This window comes from Urocampus carinirostris, chromosome 8 (genome assembly GCF_059441175.1).
Source record: "Urocampus carinirostris isolate Australia breed hairy pipefish chromosome 8, RoL_Ucar_1.0, whole genome shotgun sequence".
NCBI lineage: Eukaryota > Metazoa > Chordata > Actinopteri > Syngnathiformes > Syngnathidae > Urocampus > Urocampus carinirostris.
Window position 1 is genome coordinate 12,917,531 of NC_142356.1, and position 22,561 is coordinate 12,940,091.

Consider the following 22,561-nt stretch of genomic DNA (forward strand, 5'->3'; position numbering starts at 1 on the left):
CGTAAACGAATACCGTCTGGAGAGGAAACGCGTGTGGGTGGCAACAACCAATCGTGCAGGCAGCAGCAGGATGAGCAGCACGAGACGTACGCTCAATTGGACAGCTTAAATAGATTGCGGAGATGGCCTTACGTAAGCTTAGCGGATCCGCATTTGATATCGTTATCCGTTCTCTCCGGCACGCGTGACTCACCGATACCGACATTCTATATGATAATCCCGTGTCCGATAATCGCAATCTTACTTAAATTGAGCTCGGAAATGAAAATGACACACGTGTTCCTTGTCATGCTTGTACCGGGCTGTTTTATAATCCGGAGGGAGAATTGTTTTCTGCTAAAAAAAAATAAACATTTCATCAATTAATATTCTCTATAAATAAATAAAATTGAGTTCGACTTACTCTTAGAAGATGCGCTTCAAGATGACCGGAAAAAAAAACGTTCCAACCATTTTCTAGGGTACTGTAGGCTGAAATTAAAAATGCTTTGAGCAGTCATAATCTCATGGGGCTCACGTTTGTTCATACACTGTCCCTTTATGGCTGACGCCACCTAGTGGGTTTCTAGGGTACTGCAGGCTGTAATTGAAAATGCTTTGAACAGTCTTAATTCAATGGGGCTCACGTTTGTTTATACCAAGGGTGTCAAACGGGCTGCCCGCGGGCCAAATCAGTCCCGCTAAGGGATTGAAACGCAGCCCGCGAGACAACGCTGAGGGAAGCACAAGAGAAAAACGAGCTGCAGGTTGAAATATGTCCACTTGATTTTGCCAAGCCAGGTGTCTCTCGCAAAGACGCTGTACTGCAGTTGTATTTCTCTCTCTCGCTTTCTTTCTCTTTTTCTCTCTCTTTCTCTCTCTTTCTCTCTCTTTCTCTTTCTCTATTTGTATCTCTCTCTCTCTTTTTTTTCTCAATTTGTATCGCTCTCTCTCTTTCTTTCTAAATTTGTATCTCTCTCTCTCTTTCTCCATTTGTATGTCTTTTTCTCTCTCTCTCTCCTTTTTATCAATTTGCATCTCTCTCTCTATCTCTCCCCCTCACTTTTTCTCTTTTTTTGTTCCTCTTTGTCTCTTTCTCGCTTGCTTTCCCCTTCTCTCTTTCTCTCCTCTTTTCTCTGTTTTTATTTCTCTTTTTTTTTGTTACTCACGTTCTCTCTCTCTCACTTGCTCTCTCTCTCTCTCTTATTTCTTTCTCTCTCTCTTTTACTTTTTCTCTCTCATTCTCTTTCTCAATTTGTATCTTTCTCTCTCTCCCTCTTTCTCTCTCAATTTGTATCTCTCTCTCTCTCTCTCTTTCTCCATTTGTATCTCTTTTTCTCTCTCTCTCTCTCTCTCTCCCTTTTTCTCAATTTGCATCTCTCTCTCTCCCCCGCCCTTTTTCTCTTTCTTTGTTCCTCTTTGTCTCGTTCTCTCTTGCTTTCCCCTCCTCTCTTTCTCTCCTCTTTTCTCTGTTTCTTTTTCTCTTTTTTTGTTACTCACGTTCTCTCTCTCTCACTTGCTCTCTCTCTCTCTCTCTTATTTCTTTCTCTCTCTTTCTCTTTTTCTCTCTTTCTCTTTCTCAATTTGTATCTCTCTCTCTCTCCTTCTTTCTCAATTTGTATCTCTCTCTCTTTCTCCATTTGTATCTCTTTTTCTCTCTCTTTCTCTCCCTTTATCTTAATTTGCATCTCTCGCTCTCTCTCCCTCCCTCTCTCTCCCTCCCTTTTTCTCTTATTTTGTTCCTCTTTGTCTTTTTCTCTCTTGCTTTCCCCTTCTTTCTTTCTCTTTTCTCTGTTTCTATTTCTCTTTTTTTGTTTCTCACGTTCTCTCTCTCTCTCACTTGCTTTCTCTCTCTCTCTCTCTTATTTCTTTCTCTCTTTTTTACTTGCTCCTTAATCTACTAGTCCGGCCCCTGAGAGAACGTTTGATCTATCGTGTGGCCCCCAGGTGAAAATGAGTTTGACACCCCTGGTTTATACACTGTCCCTTTATGGATGACACCACCTCGCGGGTTTCTAGGGTACTGCAGGCTGAAATTAAAAATGCTTTGAGCAGTCATAATTCAATCGGGCTCACGTTTGTTTATACACGGTCCCTTCATGACTGATGCCACCTGGCGGGTTTCTAGGGTACTGCAGGCTGAAATTAAAAATACTTTGAGCAGTCATAATTTAATGGCGCTCACGTTTGTTTATACACGGTCCCTTCATGACTGACGCCACCTGGCGGATTTCTAGGGTACTGCAGCTCAAAATAAAAACTGCTTTGAGTTATTATAATCAAAGGTGGCTTATATTTGTTTACAAACTGTCCCTTGATGGATGACGCCACCTAGCGGTTTTCTAGGGTACTGCAGGCTGAAATTAAAAATGCTTTGAACAGTCGTAATTCAATCAGAGTCATGTTTGTTTATACACGGTCTCTTCATGACTGACGCCACCTAGCGGGTTTCTAGGGTACTGCAGGCCCAAATCACAATTTATTGGTGTAGCTCTCTCAAATAAAATCAAAATATTTTGTTTTTATGGCTCTTTGAGTCAAAAAGCTTCCTGCTGTAAACCCACGGCATCATCACTGCTAGGGGGTAGGCGGATTGATACAAGTATCGATACTCGAACCGGATCGATACTGGTATCGTTACTTTGCTTTTCTATCAATTTCCTTTCAAAAAAAATTCCCATCCATATTGTGCAATGGAAGGTATCGTTTTCATGTTGCCATTGTGATATTTTGTATTTCCGTTACATTGCTACTTTAGTAGGTTTTGCCCTCCTGACTTTTATTCTACCGCTTCTTTGGCTTTCTAACAAGTTTAACAACTTCAAACACCGCCATCTGATACTGCGAGTATCAGATATCTAAGACCACGCCCAAAAGGACCATTATGCATTTCAATTTACTTGTGCATTTTACACGTGACAGTGAACATTCCCCTGTTCTTAAAGGGACAGTGTTTTATATTTGTCCGCTAGATGTCACTGTAATGTACGGGTGTCAAACAGGCGGGCCGCGGGCCAGATCAGGCCCGCTAGGGGATTGAATCCGGCCCGCGAGACAACACTCCGAGAAGCGCAAGAGAAAAACGAGCTGCAGATTGAAATATGTCAACTTGATGTCGCCAAAGCCAGGTGCCTCGCACAAAGACACTGAACTTGTATTTATTTCTCTCTCTCTCTCAATCTCTCTCTCTTTCTTTTCCACCCCTTTTTTCCCACTCTGTCTCTTTCACTCTCTGTGTCTCTCTTTTTCTCTTCCTTTGTTGCTCTTTGTCTCTTTCTCTCACTGTGTCTTTTAACCTCTTTTGCTCTAACTTCGTTTTTTTCCTTTTCTCTCTTTTCTCTTTCTCTCTCCATTCGCTTTGCGCTTTCTTTTCTCTTTTCTTTCCTTCTATCTTTCTATTTCTCTTTGGATTTCTTTCTTCCTATCTCGACTTTTCCCCCTGTCTCACGACTTTTTATCTTTTTTTTCTCATGCTCTCTCCCTCTCTCTCTTTTTCTTTCTTTGTCCCGTCCTCTCTCCTTTTCCCTCCCTCTTTCTCTTATTTTTTTATCTCTCTTTCTCTTTAATCTACTAGTCCGGCCCCCCCGACAGAATGTTTGTTCCATTATGTGGCATGTGGGACTGAAAATAAGCGAAAGGCACTCTTTTCCAAAGACATAAAGAAGGGCATTTTTTTTCCAAGGTATTAAAAAAATAGGGAAGAAGAAAAAAGAAAAAGGCAAAAAAGGAAAATGAGAATAAAGAGAAAAGGAGTGGAAAAGAAAGCAAAAAAAAAGAAGAAAAAGGAGAAAAGGAACAAAAAGAAAGAAAATGAATAAACAAACAGGGGAAAAAGACAAAAATGAAAAAAAAAATCTATTTTCCTTTCTATATTTGTTTTTCATTTATCTCCTTCTGGGATGGGCTCCAGCACCCCCGCGACCCTACTGAGGATAAGCGGTGCAGATAATGGATGGATGGATGGATTTTCCTCCTTCTTTCTTCCTTTTTTCTTTCCTTTTTATTCATTTTTAATTTTCTTATGTCTTTTCTTTTTTTAAAATAATTAAGCTGAGTTTCGGTTACTTTGAGTCTCTGTATTTTGTCTCCTTCCATTGTGCTATTAGCACTCGTTTTCAGTGGCATGCCAGAATACAGCGACATCTAGTGGGAAAATAATACAACTTTCACTTACATATTAAAACCATCCTCCTGGGGGCCGCATTTGGCCCCCTGGGTCACGAGTTTTAGACCCCTGCTATAAATATTATGATTTGTTGATAGATGAATGGAACCATGTGGGGGAAGCAAGAACTGGAAGCAAAAAAATGTTAAATTTATTCCTCCAGCTTACCCAATCAAATTGCTCTAGGTGCTTTGCTAGAGTTTCTGGGTAAAACTTTCATTTAGGGTTTGTTCTGTGGGATTTCATCATGAAGTGTCTGAATTGGTCAAGACTCGAGCAGTCATGTGACTATCCTGGGGTTAATTCAGAAAACACAGCTTGAACGTGAAATTTTGTGTAAGACTTTGCGTTTGGCTTGCATTGCAGGACATGTTGCTTCATGTGGAGCATTGGGGTGGGTGGATCAATCCAGATATTGATATCATCGATACTAAGCGAGGACTTGGATCGTATTTACACTATTGTCCTGGAATCGATACTTCAGCCCTCCATCAATTTCCTCAAAGTGCCGCTTTTACATGTAGATAGCGCAGTACTTCTCTCTCTCACCTAGCTCCCTTAGCCACTCTCACAACCTGAGACAACTGGTCAAGTAGAAACAGGCAACTGCACTACGGACCGAGAAGAACATTGGCCTGAATCAGTCTAAACTTGAGCAGGAGTCATGTGATTATCCTATGGTTCATTTCAATCCAAATATTGATATCATCGATACTGAGCAAGTACTTGGATCAAATCAACACTATTGTCCTGGGATGGATACTTCACCACTCCATCAATTTCTGCTTTTATATGTAGAACGCGCAGTCCATCTCTCTCTCACCCAGCGCCCTCAGCTTATGCCTGTTTGTGTGACTTATAAGAAGATTTTTAGAACCTCTCCCTACCTGTCCTGCTGCTGCACTTTGCCTACCAGGTAGAAGTAGAGGCCAAATCTATGAGCCCTGTCTACCAGAGGTTAAAATGCACAGGACTTTTTTCTTTTTCTTTTTCTTTTACTATTCCAGAAAAGGACATTTCCAAGTGTAGTTTGTGTGGTAAAGTGGTCTGCTTGTCACAATTGCCATGGCGCCCAATTGGCCCCGCCTATAGACACCAGCTGAAACTCGTTGACGGATTGCTCCCTGTCACTACTTAAACGCTGTCCCGTGAGTCGCCTTTTGTCGGAGCGTCTGCGAAACTCTGTTTTGACTCAGTTTTTCCTGTGTTTTTGCTCTTGTTTTGCCAATTTTGTGTAAAACTTTGTGTTTCGCTTGCATTGCAGGACATGTTGCTTCACGTGGAGCATTGGGGTGGGTGGATCAATCCAGATATTGATATCATTGATAGTAAATCCAAATTGTTTAATGAGCAAATATTACCCAGGGAGCCATATGTACTCATGAAAAGAGCCATGCATGTTTTAAAGCACAGGTGTCAAACAGGCGGCCTGCGGGCCAGATCAGGCCCGCTGAGGGATTGAATCCGGCCCGCAAGACAACACTCAGAGAAGCGCAAGAGACAAACAAGCTGCAGGTTGAAATATGTCAACTTAATGTTGTCAAAGCCAGGTTCCTCTCACAAAGACACTGTACTTGTATTTCTCTCTCTCTCTCTCTCTCTCTCTCTCTCTCTCTCTCTCTCTCTCTCTCTCTCTCTCTTTCTTTTCCACCCCTTTTCTCCCACTCTGTCTCCGTCTCTTTCACTCTCTGTGTCTTTCTTTTTCTCTTCCTTTGTTGCTCTTTGTCTCCTTCTCTCTCTGTGTCTTTTACCCCCTTTTGCTCTATCTTCCTTTTTTCCTTTTCTCTGTTTTCTCTTTCCCTCCTTATACCCTTCGTGCTTTCTTTTCTCTCTTTCTGTCTTTCTATTTCTCTTTGGATTTCTTTCTTCCTCTCCCTTTCTTTTCCCCCTCTCTCACGACTTTTTATCTTTAGTTTCTCACGCTCTCTCTTTTTTTTCTTTCTTTGTCCCGCCCTCACTCCTTTTCCCTCCCTCTTTCTCTTATTTCTTTATCTCTCTTTCTCTTTAATCTACTTGTCCGGCCCCCGACAGAATGTTTGTTCTATCGTGTGCCCCCCGAGTAAATATGAGTTTGACACCCCTGTTTTAAAGGGTTTGGAATACCGTATTTTCCGCACTATAAGGAGCACATAAAATCTGATTTATTTTTAAAAAGCTGACTATGCGCCTTATAATCTGGTGCGCCTTATATATGGATCAATATTGAATAACAAGGTCTCGCAACTTACAGTAAGCAGCCACCGACTCCATTTTTCACGTAGAAGAAGAAGTGCGCTGTGCATACTGGGAAATATTAAACAACGATTCTCTTTTATCTGTGCGTTTGTATAAAGACCCTGAAATGGCTCCTATTAAGAGACACGCTTATAACGCAGAGTTTAAACTCAAGGCGATCAGTCACGCAGTAGAACACGGGAAGAGAGCAGCAGCGAGAGAGTTCAACATTAATGAATCGAACACGAGAGTGGCTCGAGCCGGCAGAATTAAGAGTCCCCCTAGGAACTCGCTAACTGAACAATGGTTCCATGGGTGAATTATGTAAAACCCACTACAACGTTTTACATTTTAGTTATTATGTTATTGCTTTACTGTTATTGTTTTGCACTTGTTGTTTTTGCACATTACGAGTGTCACTATATTGCGATTGCATTAACGTTTCATTTACCATAACAGTATCAGACGTTTTTTTGTGTGTTGACTAAATGGAGGAAAAGTAAAATGTACAGGACTGCACAGGATTACAATTACAAAATTGCACAATGACCTGATCTTAAACCAGCATGCACTTATAGCGCCTTATAATGCGGTGCGCCTTATGTATGGAAAAAGTTTTAAAATATATCATTCATTGAAGGTGCGCCTTATAACACGGTGCGCCTTATAGTGCGGAAAATACGGTAATTCTTTAAAAATGAGATCAAAAATCCTGTTGGGGCCCTCTAGTGTTAGGAAGTATATAACACCCTAACACTACTACTACCTTTAATAATCTGAGTTGTTTTAGTTTGCCCAGCACAGACCTTTTTGCCATTTCTGAATCTGTTATTCACTAGAAGGCAGGTACCTGGAATCGAACCCGGAACATCTGAACTGTGAGGCAGACGTGCTGACCGGTGCTTCCCTCACGAGGGAATACACGTAAAGGAACATTTTATTGCTACATGTGCTTTCGTAAAGGCGTAATTGCCTCATATGAGAAATTCCTGAGCGTGTAGTCATGTTTTATTCTCAGTCGCTTTCAATAATTCACTACAGTTGCTGCCTAAAGGTTCCATCCACGTACTTTTGGATCAGTTACCTAGTGTATGGATTTTTCCAGCTTTATTTTGAAAATCCTTAGGATCGAAACGAATTATTCTTTACTGCAATCGGTAAATGAATTTGCCTCTAGGTGTGCTCCACCGCTAGAATTTCCTACACTGATAACAAAAATGACTTTGAGTTCTTTGAGTTCTGATATGAATGACTAATCAATGAACCGGCATACACAATTTATTAACACAGAAAATCAATGATAAAAAAATGGAGTGGGGGCGCCGGAGATTATTGGAGTTTTCGACTGCTGAAAGTTACTAGCACAAAACAGAAAAAAAACTTTCCCGCTATAGAGACCCCCCAAAAAAAACACTCATTCACAAAAACCAGCAAATATGGTGTTAAATTTGAAACCGTCCTCTTACTTGTGGTTGGGGAGAGATTTGGTCTCAGGCTCCACATGGTCTCAACATGTGGCCCACGTGCTGGACCCAAGGCGGCTATCGATCTGCTCCTCTTTTATATATAGCCCAGAGACGCTTGACCAGATCATGTCTCTATGGGCGTGGTCTTAGATATCTGATACTCGCAGTATCAGATGACGGTGTTTGAAGTTGTTAAACTTGTTAGAAAGCCAAAGAAGTGAGAAATTTATGTAATGTACTGTACAATTTTGTGCTGGGCTTATTTGCTCTACACTAGTTATAATATTAAAACGATCCATGGTTTCTCCCATATTCTTTCCAAGGTAGATCATTTCTACTCTAGATATAGCAAAGGTTAGCTATTCTTTTTCTACAATTTAAACAAAAAAAAAAATGCAGTTATGAGTAAAATTACAAGAATTCTAATGAAATCATTCTGTAAAAAAAAGAGAAGAAAAGAAGGAGGAAAAAAATGAGAGGGAAAAAAAGGCAGAAAGAGGAAGAGAGAAAGAAAGACAGAAAGAGGGAGAAAGAAATAGGAAGAGAGAGAGCGAAGGAGAAAGAGAAAATAAAGAGCAAAAGAAAAAATGAGAGAGTGAGAGAGAGAAAGAGAGATTGAAAGAAAACAAGACAGTAAAGAAGAGGGAGGGAGATAAAGCGCAAAAGAAAGAACGGGAGGGTAAGAAAGAGAAAGAGAGAAAGAGGAAGAGAATGAAGGAGAGAGAAAAAAAAAAAAGAACAAGAGAGTAGGAAAGAAAGAAAGAAAGAGGAAGAGAGTGAAAGAGATAGAAAAAAGAGCAAAAAAAAGAACAAGAATGTAAGAGAGAAAGAGAGAGAAAGAGAGAGTGAAGGAGAGAGGTAGAAAGAAAGAGCAAAAAAAGAACAAGAGAGTAGGAGAGGAAGAAAGAAAGAGCAAAGGAGAAAGAAAGAAAGACAGACAGAGAAAGAGAGAGTGAAGGAGAGAGGTAGAAAGAAAGAGCAAAAAAAGAACAAGAGAGTAGGAGAGGAAGAAAGAAAGAGGACAACGGAGAAAAAAAGAAAGACAGACAGAGAAAGAGAGAGTGAAGGAGAGAGGTAGAAAGAAAGAGCAAAAAAAAGAACAAGAAAGTAGGAGAGGAAGAAAGAAAGAGAGCAAAGGAGAAAGAAAGAAAGACAGACAGATGGACGGACAGACAGATGGACGGACGGACGGAAACAAAGAGAGAAAGAAAGAAAAAAAAGAAGGAAAGACAGACAGATGGAAAGAAAGTGGGAAAGAAAGACAGACAGATGGACAGACGGACAGACAGAAAGGGGGAGAGAAAGAGAAAAAGAGAAAAAGAGAAAAAGAGAAAGAAAGACAGACAGAGAAAGAGAGATTGAAGGAGAGAGGTAGAAAGAAAGAGCAAAAAAAGAACAAGAGAGTAGGAGAGGAAGAGAGATAGAGCGCAAAGGAGAAAGAAAGAAAGACAGACAGAGAAAGAGAGAGTGAAGGAGAGAGGTAGAAAGAAAGAGCAAAAAAAGAACAAGAGAGTAGGAGAGGAAGAAAGAAAGAGAACAACGGAGAAAGAAAGAAAGACAGACAGAGAAAGAGAGAGTGAAGGAGAGAGGTAGAAAGAAAGAGCAAAAAAAAGAACAAGAAAGTAGGAGAGGAAGAAAGAAAGAGAGCAAAAGAGAAAGAAAGAAAGACAGACAGATGGACGGACAGACAGATGGACGGACGGACGGAAACAAAGAGAGAAAGAAAGAAAAAAAAGAAGGAAAGACAGACAGATGGAAAGAAAGTGGGAAAGAAAGACAGACAGATGGACAGACGGACAGACAGAAAGGGGGAGAGAAAGAGAAAAAGAGAAAAAGAGAAAGAAAGAAAAAGAGAAAAAGAGGAAAAAGAGAAAAAGTTATGAGTAAAATTACTAGAACTCTAATGAAATCATTCAGACAGATGGACAGGCGGACAGACAGAAAGGGGGAGAGAAAGAGAAAAAGAGAAAAGGAGAAAAAGAGAAAAAGAGGAAAAAGAGAAAAAGAGAAAAAGAGGAAAAAGAGGAAAAAGAGAAAAAGAGAAAAAGAGAAAAAGTTATGAGTAAAATTACAAGAACTCTAATGAAATCATTCTGTAAAAAAAGAAAAGAAAAAGCCTTTTACTAATAACAACAAAAACTTCAAGGTGTGTACTGAAACCGGAACGCTCCCAGATGCGGTGTGCAGAGTTAAATAGGACTGCTTTCTGGAGGACTCCTCCATATTTTAGCAGCATAAATTGAAAATGACCTTCGCCGTGTTTACTTCTGACTCCCCGAGGTTATAAGAGACTGGGAATCTTCATATAGATTGCATATGTGGGAATGTACTTTAGCATAACACTATAAATACGCTGTCGATTCTCGGACTGAGAAGACCGCGCAGCAGCATGACATGAGCAGCAGTCATGTGACTATCCGATGGTTAAATTTTGACCAAAATATTGATATCATCGATATTAAGAGAGGATTTGGATCCTCTATACCACAGGTGTCAAAGAGGCGGCCTGCGGGCCAGATCAGGCCCGCTAAGGGATTGAATCCGGCCCGCCAGACGACACTCAGAGAAGCGCAAGAGAAAAACAAGCTGCAGGTTGAAATATGTCAATTTGATGTTGCCAAAGCCAGGTGCCTCTCACAAAAACGCTGTACTTTTATTTCTCTCTCTCTTTTTCTTTCTCCTTCCTTCTCTCTTTCTCTTTCGTTCTCCTTTTCTCTTTCTTTTTCTCTTTCTTTCTCTCTTTCTCTTTCTTTCTCTCTTTCTCTTTCTTTCTGTGTTTCTCTTTCTTTCTCTCTTTCTTTCTTTCTCTCTTTCTTTCTCTTTCTTTCATTCTTTCTTTCTTTCTCTCTCTCTCTCTCTTTCTTTCTCTCTTTCTTTCTTTCTTTCTCTCCCCCTCTCTCTCTCTCTCTCTTTCTTTCTTTCTCTTTTTTTCTTTCTTTCTTTTCCACCCCTTTTCTTACACTCTGTCTCTCTCTTTCACTCTCTATGTCTCTCTTTTTCTCTTCCTTTGTTTTTTTCTCTCTCTGTGTCTTTTTAACTTCTTTTGCTCTAACTTCTTTTTTCCTTTTCTCTCTTTTCTCTTTCTCTCATCATACCCTTTGCGCTTTCTTTTCTCTTTTCTCTCCTTCTGTCTTTCTATTTCTCTTTGGATTTCTTTTTTCCTCTCCCTTTCTTTCCCCCTCTCTCACGACTTTTTATCTTTTGTTTCTCAAGCTCTCTCCCTCTACCTCTTTCTTTGCCCCGCCCTCTCCCCTTTCCCCTCCCTCTTTCTCTTATTTCTTTCTCTCTCTTTTTCTTTCTCTTTAATCTACTAGTCTGGCCCCCGACAGAATGTTTGTTCTATCGTGTGGCCCCTCCGAGTTAAAATGAGTTTGACACCCCTGCTCTATACGCATTATTGTCCTGGGATTTATACTTACTTCCATCCCTATCTCCATCAATATCCTTAATGTCCTTCTCTCTCTCACCTAGCTCCCTTAGCCACTCTCACAACCTGAGACAACTGGTCAAGTAGAAACAGGCAACTTACTATTACATACTATTGTTCATTTCAAACCGAATATTGATATCATCAATACTAAGCGAGGACTTGGATCATATCTAGCAGCCTGAACATCGGCCTGAATTGGTTAAGACTTGAGCAGCAGTCGTGTTAGTATCCTTTTGGTCATTTCAAACCAAATATTGATATCATCGATACCAAGCGAGTACTTGGATCAAATCAACACTATTGTCCTGGGATGGATACTTCAACCCTCCATCAATTTCCTCAAAGTATCGCTTCTGTATGTAGAAAGCGCAGTTCTTCTCTCCCTCAGCCACTCTTACGATTTAAGACAACTGGTCAAGTAGAAATAGGTAACTGCACTGACATGAACAGCAGTCATGTGACTATCCTATGGTTAATTTCAATCATCAATACTAAGCGAGGACTTGATCGGATCAACACTATTGATCTGGGATTGATACTTACCCCTCCATCAATATCAGCCACTCTCACAACCTGAGACAACTGGTCAAGTAGAAATAGGTAACTGCACTTTGGAAGAGACAATCGAGCAGCCTGAACATTGGCCTGAATTGGTTAAGACTGGAGCAGCGGTCATGTTGGTATACTATTGTTGATTTCAAACCAATTATTGATATCGTTGATAAGCAAGTACTTGGATCGTATCTACACTATTGTCCTGGGATGGATACTTCAGCCCTCCATCAATTTCCGCAAACAGCGTCCACAGCCTCTCTCATAACCTGAGTCAACTGGTCAAGTAGAACTAGGCAACTTACCATTACATACTATTGTTAATTTGATACCAAATATTGATATCATCGATACTAAGCGAGGACTTGGATCATATCTATACTATTGTCCTGGGTTTCATGCTTACTACTCCATCAATATCCTCAAAGTCCTTCTCTCTCTCACCTAGCGCCCTCAGCCACTGTCACAACCTGAGACAACTGGTCAAGTAGAAATAGACAACTGCACTTTGGACAAGACAATCGAGCAGCCTGAACATTGGCCCTGCTCATTCGTCTTCAGAGAGAATTGGCTTTTTATATCCTAATACAACATCTCGTATTACTTTCGCCCGTCCCCCTGGCGATGACGCACGTGTTCATCTCAAAATGCACGCTACCAGACAGAATGTTTCGTCCTCTTTCGAATTTCCCAATTTCTGAGAACTGTTGGGGTCGGCTTGAAAAAAAGAAGAACTTGGCAAAAGAAGAATGTTATTTCATGGCAGCCCAAGGCGATTATTAATAACATACGCTGACGTTTACACTTGGGAGAAACAAGCAGGGAATTTCCCGTTTGAAACGAATGCGTTCTCCTTATGTCGAGCTCGACTCCAATCAGGGTTGGGTAGGGTTACTTTAACTGGATTACTTTCAATGACTTTTGGATTACTCCAATACCAAATATGCTAATAAAAGACAAAAGAAACTAAATAGGAATAAAATGACTCAATTTTGCGCAGAAATGATGTTGTCAAGCTGTTTGGATTTATTTTCATTTTGTTTCTGTCGCATTTTATGTTCGTTTTGCCGGAGATAAAAGAGATCAAAGCCAGGAGAGGAAGCTTACCGCGCGTTGTGAGTCATCATTTTATTCATATTTAGTGTATTGTATTAGCATATTTGGTATTGGAGTCATCCAAAAGTAACTGAAAGTAATCCAGTTAAAGTAACCCTACCCAACCCTTACTCTAATAATCCACAACACAACCAACAAAAAAGACATACCGTAAATTCCGGACGATAGAGCGCACCTGATTATAAGCCGCACCCACCTCATTTTAAGAGGAAAACCGATTTCGTCCATACACAAGCCGCACCTGTATATAAGCCCACATTAAAAAATGTAACACAAACACAAAATTAACCCAAACCTGACTTTAAGTCCTGCGATTGAAACTAAATCATCATTAAAGTCCACAGTCCAAAAAAATCACAGAATGAACGGAAAAGGATACCGGTACTTAAGGTTTGCTGCAGACCTGCAGAGTCCGGGTCCCGTTGAAAGTAATCCAAGGAAAAAAGTGTATATTTCTAAAGGTAAGGGTGGGAAAAATATATCAGATGAACACATTTACTCACTTAACCAACTTTTTACCCCCTCTTCTTTCCTCGTCCGTCCCTCACCTTTAGCGGTCCCCACTTAAACTCGGCACCCCGCGTTTGTTCCGCCCCTCCTTTTTCGTTCACCTGTGCAAAACATATCAGAATAAGTTTCTAAAATAAATACATTACAATAATATACAGTTGCAAATACATATTATACATGGGTTACACATATTTACGAAGAAAGACGGTACACTGAGAGAGTTTTCAAAGCTTTAATAATAATATTTTAACTTTGACAGGTGACAGATTAATTTGGGATATTAATCTTTGGCTGATATGAGAGTCAAGGAAGATGCAGGTTTGATATCAACAGGAGGCCCCCGGTTACCGCGGGGAGGAAAACGGACCCACTCCTCTGAATGACTCCTCTTTCTCACCGTGGCCCAGTGACGCGATTGTTTTTATTTAGAAGAAGTCAAGCAGTTGTAAAAACATATCATGATGAGTTTCCTGTACCCTTCAAAATAAAGACTGAAAGTATGCCAATTTAGAAACAGAATCCTATAAAAGAGTAGAAAAATAGAGAATAAGTCATAAAAATAGTATGAACTCAAGTATATTCCATCAGAGCTATTTGTAACGTGAGTAATAGAGAAAATGACAAATAACTAGATTTAATATACCTTCCACAGGGCAGTTAATGGTAGCAACACTCGAGCACCCCTGGCGGCCGTTAGAAAAATGACATCAATTGGCCGCATCACTGAATAAGCCGCAGGGTTGACAATTAGGGAAAAAAGGAGCGGCTTATCGTCCGGAATTTACGGTATTTTTTTCCTGCAAATGGACATTATCCTAAACCAGGGGCATCAAACATGCGGCCTGGGGGCCAGATCAGGCCCGCTAAGGGATTGAATCTGACAACGCTCAGAGAAGCGCAAGAGTAAAACGAGCTGCAGGTTTAAATATGTCCACTTGATGTTGCCAAAGCCAGGTGCCTCGAACAAAGACTGTGTACCGGTACTTGAATTTATTTGTTTTTCTCTCTCTCTTGCGCTCTCTCTCTCTCTCTCTTTTCCTCCCCTTTTCTCTCACTCTCTGTGTGTCTCTCTCTTTTTCACTTTCTGTGTCTCTTTTTTTTGTTTCTCTTTGTCTCTTTTTCTTTCTGTGTCTTTTTACCTTCTTTTGCTCTCTCTTCCATTTTTCCTTTTCTCTCTTTTGCTCTCTCCTGCTTTCCCCTTCTCTCCTTCTCCCATTCTCTCTTTCTCTCCTTCTCTTTTCTCTCCTTCCCTCTTTCTCTCTTTCTATTTATCTTTGGATAGAATTCTTTCTCTCTCTTTCTTCCCCCCTCTCTCATCATTTGTCTTTATATCTTTTTTTTCTCACATTCTCTCTCCCTCTCTTTTCCCCCCCTCTCTCACTATTTGTCTTTATATCTTTTTTTTCTCACATTCTCTCCCTCTCTCTTCTCTCTCTCTCTTTCTCCCTTTCTCTCTTTCTATTTATCTTAGGTTATCATTCTTTCTCTCTCTTTCTTCCCCCCTCTCTCACTATTTGTTTATATATCTTTTTTTTCTCACATTCTCTCTCCCTCTCTTTTCCCCCCCCTCTCACTATTTGTCTTTATATCTTTTTTTTCTCACATTCTCTCCCTCTCTCTTCTCTCTCTCTCTTTCTCCCTTTCTCTCTTTCTATTTATCTTAGGTTATCATTCTTTCTCTCTCTTTCTTCCCCCCTCTCTCACTATTTGTTTATATATCTTTTTTTTCTCACATTCTCTCTCCCTCTCTTCTCTCTCTCTCTTTTTTCCCCTCTCTCTCACTATTTGACTTTATATCTTTTTTTTCTCACATTCTCTCCCTCTCTCTTCTCTCTCTCTCTTTCTCCCTTTCTCTCTTTCATTGTCCCACCCTCTCTCTTTTTTCTCCTTCACTTTGTCTTATTTATTCTCTCTTTTTCTTTCTCTCTAATATTCTAGTCCGGCCCCCGAAAGATTGTTTGTTCTATCGTGTGGCCCCCGAGGTAAAATGAGTTTGACACCCCTGTCCTAAACCCTTGATTTCCCTGGTGCAGGTGGTGGAGCCAAAGAACATGTCAGTGGGTTGAGGCGACACAACCAACCTCAAGAGAGCAAAGTCAAAGTGGTTCCACTCTCTACGCTCATAAGCGTCCTGAGACTGCCACCCAATGCTGAAGCCTGTCCCATGGTGCCTCCACAGAGAATGGATTTCAATATCTCGGCAACGATTAAGCCATTATCTCTTTTCAGGAAAACATGTCCGCCTTTTGCGTGGAGTCCCGAGAAGGGACAATGGTGTTTGCCGCCCGAAAAGACGACTGCGCAGACTGGGTGGAGAAACTTTGTCGGGGAACGTTTCAGGTGAGTCGTGTGAGAGGACCGTCCTGTCCCCGTGTTTATCAACGTTTTTGTTTTCAGAAGAGCGCGGGATCGGGAACGAACGGGCTCCGGATGGAAGAGAATGTGATTTATGCGTCGGTGAAGGACGGTAAGAAATGTGGGAGTGAAAATTGCGGCGATGTCGCTTTAAATCAGGGGTGTCGAACTCATTTGAACTCGGGGGGCCGGACGAGTAGATTAAAGAGAAAGAAAAGAGAGATAAAGAAAGAAGAGGAAGAGGAAGGGATAGGAGAGAGAGGGCAGGACAATGAAAGAAAAAGAGAGAGAGGGAGAGAGCGTGAGAAACAAAAGAGATAAAAAAAGAAGTCGTGAGAGAGGGGAAAGGAAGTGCGAAGGGTAAAAAGAGATAAAGGGGAAAGAGAGAAAAGGAAAAACTGAAGTTAGAGCAAAAGAAGTTAAAAAGACACAGAGAGAAAGAGACAAAGAGCATCAAAGGAAGAGAAAAAAAACAGAGAGAGAGAGAGAGAGAGAGAGAGAGAGAGAGAGAGAAACAAAAGAGATAAAAAGAGAAGTCGTGAGACTGGGGAAAGGAAGCGCCAAGGGTAGGAAGAGAGAAAGGGGAAAGAGAGAAAAGGAAAAAAGGAAGTTGGAGCAAAAGAAGTTAAAAAGACACAGAGAGAAAGAGACAAAGAGCATCAAAGAAAGAGAAAAAAAAAGAGAGAGAGAGAGAGAGAGAGAGAGAGAGAGAGAGAGAGAGAGAGCGTGAGAAACAAAAGAGATGAAAAGAGAAGTCATGAGAGCAGGGAAAGGAAGCGCCATTGGTAGGAAGAGAGAAAGAGAAAAGAGAGAAAAGGAAAAAATGAAGTTAGAGCAAAAGAAGTTAAAAAGACACAGAGAGAGAAAGAGACAAAGAGCAACAAAGGAAGAGAAAAAAAGAGAGAGAGAGAGGAAGAGAGAGAGAGAGAGACAAAGAGAGACACAGAGAGTGAAAGACACAGAGACAGAGAGTGGGAGAAAAGGGCTAGAAAAGAGAGAGAGAGAAATACAAGTACAGTGTCTTTGTTCGAGGCACCTGGCTTTGGCAACATCAAGTTGACAACCTGCAGCTTGTTTTTCTCTTGCGCTTCTCTGGTTGTTGTCTTGCGGGCCGGATTCAATCCCTTAGCGGGCCAGATCTGGCCCGCGGGCCGCCCGTTTGACACCCGTGCTTTAAACGGAGCAAGTTTGGTTCTTGCGTCAGCGATTTCAGGCTCGTTTTAGCTCGGGGGCCACGTGGTCGAAAAAACATTAAAACGTGGGCCGGACTAGTACGAGAGAGAGAGGGAGCGAGACAGGGAAGGAAAGAAAGAAAGAAAGAAAGAAAAAAGGGAGAAATAAAGAGAAAAAAACGTGAGAATTAAAGAGAGAATAGAGAGAAAGAGAAATAAAGCAAAGAAGAGAATGAGAAAAGCAAAAAAGAAAGAGAGAAAAGGGGGAGGGAAAGAAAGTGAAGTGAGTGAAAGAAAGAGATAGAGAGCATAAAAGAAAGAACAAGAGAGCAGGGGAGAGAGAGGAAGAAAGAATGAGGAGGGAAATGAAGTGAGCAATAAAGAGAGAGAGAGAGAGAGAGAGAGAGAGAGAGAGAGAGAGAGAAAAGGGAGAAATACATTGAAAAAGAGGAGAGAAAGAGAGCAAATGAGAGAAGGGAAGAAAGAGAAAGAAAGTAAGAGAGAAAGAAAGACAGAAAGATAGAGAAATAGGAAGAGAAAAAGTAAAGGAAAAAGACAAAAAGGAATAGCAAAATAAAGAAAGAGAGCAAAAGAAAGAAAGAGAGAAATAGCAAGGAGAAAGAAAAATAAATAGCAAAATAGAGAAAGAGAGAGTAAGAAAGAGAGATAAATTGAAAGAAAGAAAGACAGTAAAGAAGAGAGAAAGAGAGAGAGAGCAGAAAAGAAGGAGAGAGTAAGAGAGGAGAAAAGGGGGGGAAAGAAAGAGCGTAAAGGAGAGAGATAGAGAAAAAGCAAAGAAGAACAAGAGTGTAAGAGAGAGATAGAGTGAAGGAGAGAGATAGAAAAGAAGAACAAGAGAGTAAGAGAGAGGGGGAAAGAAATAGAGCAAAGGAAAAAGAAAGACAGACAGACAGACGGACAGATAGAAAAGGGGAAGAAAGAAAGATAGAAAGACAGACAGAGAGACAGAAAGGGGGAAAGACGGACGGATGGAAAGAAAGAGAGAGATAGAAAAGAAGAGCAAAAGAAGAACAAGAGAGTAAGAGAGAGGGAGAAAGAAATCGAGCAAAAGAAAAAGAAAGACAGACAGACGGACAGAAAGAAAGGGGGAAGAAAGAAAGATAGAAAGACAGACAGACAGACAGACAGAAAGGGGGAAAGACGGATGGACGGAAAGAAAGAGAGAAAGAGAGAAAGAGAGAGAGAGACGGATAGATGGACAGAAAGGGGAATGAAAGAGAGAGAAAAAGAAAGAAAGAGAGAAAAGGAAGTGAATAAAATGACTCTTCTATACGACGGCATGTTGTCCTCCATTTTCCAGCCCGCGACTTCGGCGTGGTGGTGCAGAGGACAGAGGCGGCGGCCCGCAGCGGACTCGGGGGCGGCCCCTACCGGCTGCAAGTGGAAGCAAAGAACCTGCTCCTGAAAGACCTCCGCCAGGGAAAAATCGTCCGACAGTGGCCTTACCAACTGCTCAGGCGATACGGTAACGATCGAGTAAGAGATTCCAGGACTTACCTCGTAAATCCCAATTCCCGTCAGTTCAATGTTTTTCTTTTTCTTTCCCTTGTCTTTCTTTTTTCCTAGCATTTTACTTCTTCTTTTGTTCTTTTTTTCTCCTCTTTTCTGACTTATTTGCTTTTATTACTCTTTTTCTTTTTCTTTAACTTCTTTTACCCAGGCTTTTACTTTTTTATCCATTCTCCTTTGTTCCCCTCTTTTCCCCTTTTGATTTTTCCCTAGCTCTATACTACTTTTTTGTGTTGCTTTTTTTCTTTTTTCTTTCTTTCTTTTCTTTTCTTTATTCTTTTGCCACCCTTGTTTTTCTACTTCTTTTTTTTCTTCTGCTCCGTCTTATTTTCCTGTTCTTCTTTTCTTTCTTTTCCCCAGGTTTTTACTTGTTTTTAGGTACTTTTTTTCTTCTTTTTCTTCATTTTTTTTAACGTTATTTTTCTTCTTTTCTTTTTTTTCCCTTCAACTTTCGTTTTTGTTTTATTTTCCCAATTCTTTGTCTTTCCCCCCCCCTGGCTTTTACTTCTTTTTTTATGCATTCTCCTTTGTTCCCCTCTTTTGCCCTTTTGATTTTTTCCCCAGCTTTTGACTCCTGTTTTGTTGCTTTTTTTCTTTTTTCTTTCTTTTCCTTTGTTTTTTCTTTTGCCACTCTTGTTTTTATACTTCTTTTTTCTTGCTTTTTTCTTCTGATCCGTCTCATTTTCCTGTTCTTCTTTTCTTTCTTTTCCCAAGGTTTTTGGGGTACTTTTTTCTTCTTTTTCTTCATTTTTTTCTTTTTTACCTTATTTTTCTTCTTTTCTTTTTTCCCCTTCAACTTTCGTTTTTGTTTTATTTTCCCGATTCTTTGGCTTTTTTTCCTCCAGGCTTTTACTTCTTTTTTATGCATTCTCCTTTGTTCCCCTCTTTTCCCCTTTTGATTTTTTTCTAGCTCCATACTACTTTTTTGTGTTGTTTTTTTCTTTTTTTTCCTTTGTTTTTTTCTTTTGCCACCCTTGTTTTTCTACTTCTTTTTTCTTGCTTTTTTATTCTGATCTGTCTCATTTTCCTGTTCTTTTCTTTCTTTTCCCAAGGTTTTGACTTGTTTTTTGGGGTGCTTTTTTCTTTTTTACGTTATTTTTCTCCTTTTCTTTTTCTTTGACTCTTTTTTGCCTTCTTCTCCCCGATCATTTACTTCTTTTTTTTATGCAACCTCCTTTTTCCCCCTCTTTTCTTTTCTTTTTACTACTTTTTTGTTCCATTTTTTCCATTTTCTCTCTTTTCCTTTGTTTTTTTTCTTTTGCTACCCTAGTATTTCAAATTTTTTTTCTTGCCTTTTATTTCTTTTCTGTCTCTTTTCCCCAAGCTTTTTATTTGTGTGGTTTTTCTTCTTTTTCTTTTTTTTTCTTTTTTATGTTAGTCTTCATCACCAAATGTCTCAGGGCATCACCAGAATCACCCCACTGTCATGTTCATATACTCTTTTGAACATGACGGGTTAAACTATGCAACTTAAGAACGAAGATGAGCACGGCGACTGGGTGGTTAGCGTGCAGCCCCACGGTGCAGAGGTTCAGGGTTCGAATCCAGCTACTGCAGCCCCCTCTGTGCGGAGTTTGCATGTTCTTCCTCACATTCCAAAAATGTCAGGTTAATTGGGTGGTCCAAATTGTCCCTAGGTGTGAATGAGCGAGTGAGTTGTACGCCTCGGCGTGTCTGGGAACCAGTTCAGGGTGTCCCCTGCCCACTGCCCGGAGCTAGCCGAGATGTGCTCCGGCACTCCCGCGGCCCTACTGTGGATAAGCGGTGCAGATAAAGGACGCAGTAAACATTGTTTTTTCCCGGTACCGTCATCAGGTGACCTTCTCCATCGAAGCAGGAAGACGATGCGAAGGCGGTCCGGGAACCTTCACCTTTGAGACGGAACAGGCGGAAACCATATTCAATCTTATTCAAAGCACAATCAAGAGAAAGACCTTAACCGCCTCGTCCGGAGATCTGCCCCAGAACCAGGACAAAACCGTATCATCCCACAGGCGGGTTCCATCACCTTTGCCTGAAAACGACAGTAAGATTTCACTCAGGGTGGAGGACAGAGCGGAATGCCCGGACGATTCCTCAGCCGTAAAGCCGCCACCGGCACCCATCACCCTCATGCCGCTCCCGACGGTCCCGGTTTTTGACAAACCGGATCCCGAGGGCGAAGTGGACTACGCCGACCCGGCCGACTGCGTCCCCAGAGCATCGAACCCCGACGTCGGCGCTTCTGACGTCTACGTCGACCCCGCCAGTGTCCTCCCGCTTCGTCCCCCGGGTTCCGTCCCGGTCGCCGACCCCGTCTACTCCGAAGTCTACGATAGAGTCGCTCCGGGCAACGGGGACCAGGAACAGGATCTTAAGGATTTTTCAGGAGAGGAACCGGTTTATAGTCTGCCGGTGAGCAAGGGAGAAGGTGTTTCCGAGGAAAGGGACCCGTTCGCTCATCTTTACGCTCAGGTCAACAAAACACTTCCTTCCACTTCTCATGTCCCGTCTTCGTCCTCAGCCAGAAGCAGGACCTCGACTTCAGACTCCAGTCCTGATGTCATATATGAAAACCTGGGTATCATATAATTTAGTTATTCATTGCCAGTAACTGGATTACTCTACAGTAAAAGTAACTGTTTTCTACCTTGCCCTCATGTTGGTTCCAGATCAGAGGATGGTGTCATACTAGTCTGTGAAGCACTTTGAGACTCTTTGTGATTAAGGGCGTCACAAATAAAAATGACCCGACTAGAAGAAGATAGGTGTTATCAAACAGCAGGAACAATAAACAGTAAACAATAAAATAAACAATCAGCAGTAAACAAAATCAGTTTGATATATTGAATCGTACTACCACAACCTGAGACAACTGGTCAAGTAGACAGTCGACTGTATTTCGAGTAATTTGTTTGCATCAAAAGTCAAGCGTAATAATATGATGGGAGTTTCAATCTATAGCAGGGGTGTCAAATAGGCGGCCAGGAGGCCGGATCAGGCCCGCTAAGGGATTGAATCTGGCCCGCTGAGAGAAACGCAAGAGAAAAATGAGCTGGAGGATGAAAAATGTCCACTTGATGTTGCCGAAGCCAGGTGGCTCTCACAAATGCTGTCCTTTTTTCCCCCTCTGTCTTTCTTTGTCTCTCTCTTCCTCCCTTTTTCTCTCACTCTCTAGCTCTCTCTCTTTCACTCTTTCTTTGTTCTTCTTTTACTCTCTTCCTTTTTTTGATTTTCTGTCCCTCTCTCTTCTTTATTTCTTTTTCTTCTTTTTTCTCTATTTTTGTTTCTTTTTACCTTAGCTTTTTACTCCTTATTTTCTTTTTTTTCTTTTTCTTTCTGTCTTTTTTGCTTTTATTATGATTTTTTTGTTCTTCTCTGGCTTCTTTTTCCCTGGCTTTTATTTACTTTTTATGCATTCTCCTTTCCCCCCCTTTTTTTCTCTTTTGATTCTTTTTTTTTCTCAGCTTTTGACTATTTTTTCTTCTTCTCTCCATTCCTTGATTTTTTTTTCTTATTTTTCTTGTGCATTTCTTCTCTTCTGTCTCTTTTTCTCTTGGCTTCTTCCTTTCTTTCCCAAGCTTTTTCCCTTTTATCTTCTTTTTCTTTATTTTTCATGATATTTTTCCTCCTTCCTTTTACGGCCGTTTTTGCTGTAATTTCCCCACTTTTTAAATCCTTTCGTGCATAAAGTTGCAAAATAATTGGCAAAACCTGGTTCGAAGCAACAAAAACAACGTGAAGAGCCATTTAAGAGTCAAAAGACTCGGCTCTTTTTAGTGAGCTGAGCCGAAAAAGACAGTTCTCTAAAAAGACCAGGAATTCCCATCACTAGTGAGAAGGTCTTCGCCTTCACAATGATCAATTGTCGCCTCCTGCTGGCGGGCAAGGAAAACTACAAGCTTCACAAAATCCTGTTAAATACGTGTTCTCTGTATTCAATTGTTGTCTTTTGTGAATAAATATATATATATATACCCAGATATCTACGTGTTGTATTTCTTTATATTTGTTTTTAAATACTGGATTTGACATTTATTTTTGTAGTATTACTGTAGCTTTTTTGTGTTTTTTTTTTCAAAAACGTATTTTT

General features: G+C 40.8%; 1 protein-coding gene across 1 annotated transcript in view; it reads left to right on the top strand.

Annotated features, from left to right (window-relative positions):
- LOC148360740 (docking protein 1-like) overlaps positions 1-21,376 on the top strand; it is a 29,503-nt gene extending 8,127 nt beyond the window's left edge. Inside the window, exons 3-7 of the mRNA XM_088343030.1 lie at positions 15,466-15,599; positions 15,662-15,772; positions 15,830-15,899; positions 18,281-18,456; positions 20,305-21,376. Of these exons, the coding sequence (XP_088199156.1) occupies positions 15,466-15,599; positions 15,662-15,772; positions 15,830-15,899; positions 18,281-18,456; positions 20,305-21,060 (1,247 nt within the window). The 3' untranslated portion in view covers positions 21,061-21,376. The remainder of the gene's footprint in view (positions 1-15,465; positions 15,600-15,661; positions 15,773-15,829; positions 15,900-18,280; positions 18,457-20,304) is intronic.
- The last annotated feature ends 1,185 nt before the right edge of the window (positions 21,377-22,561 follow it).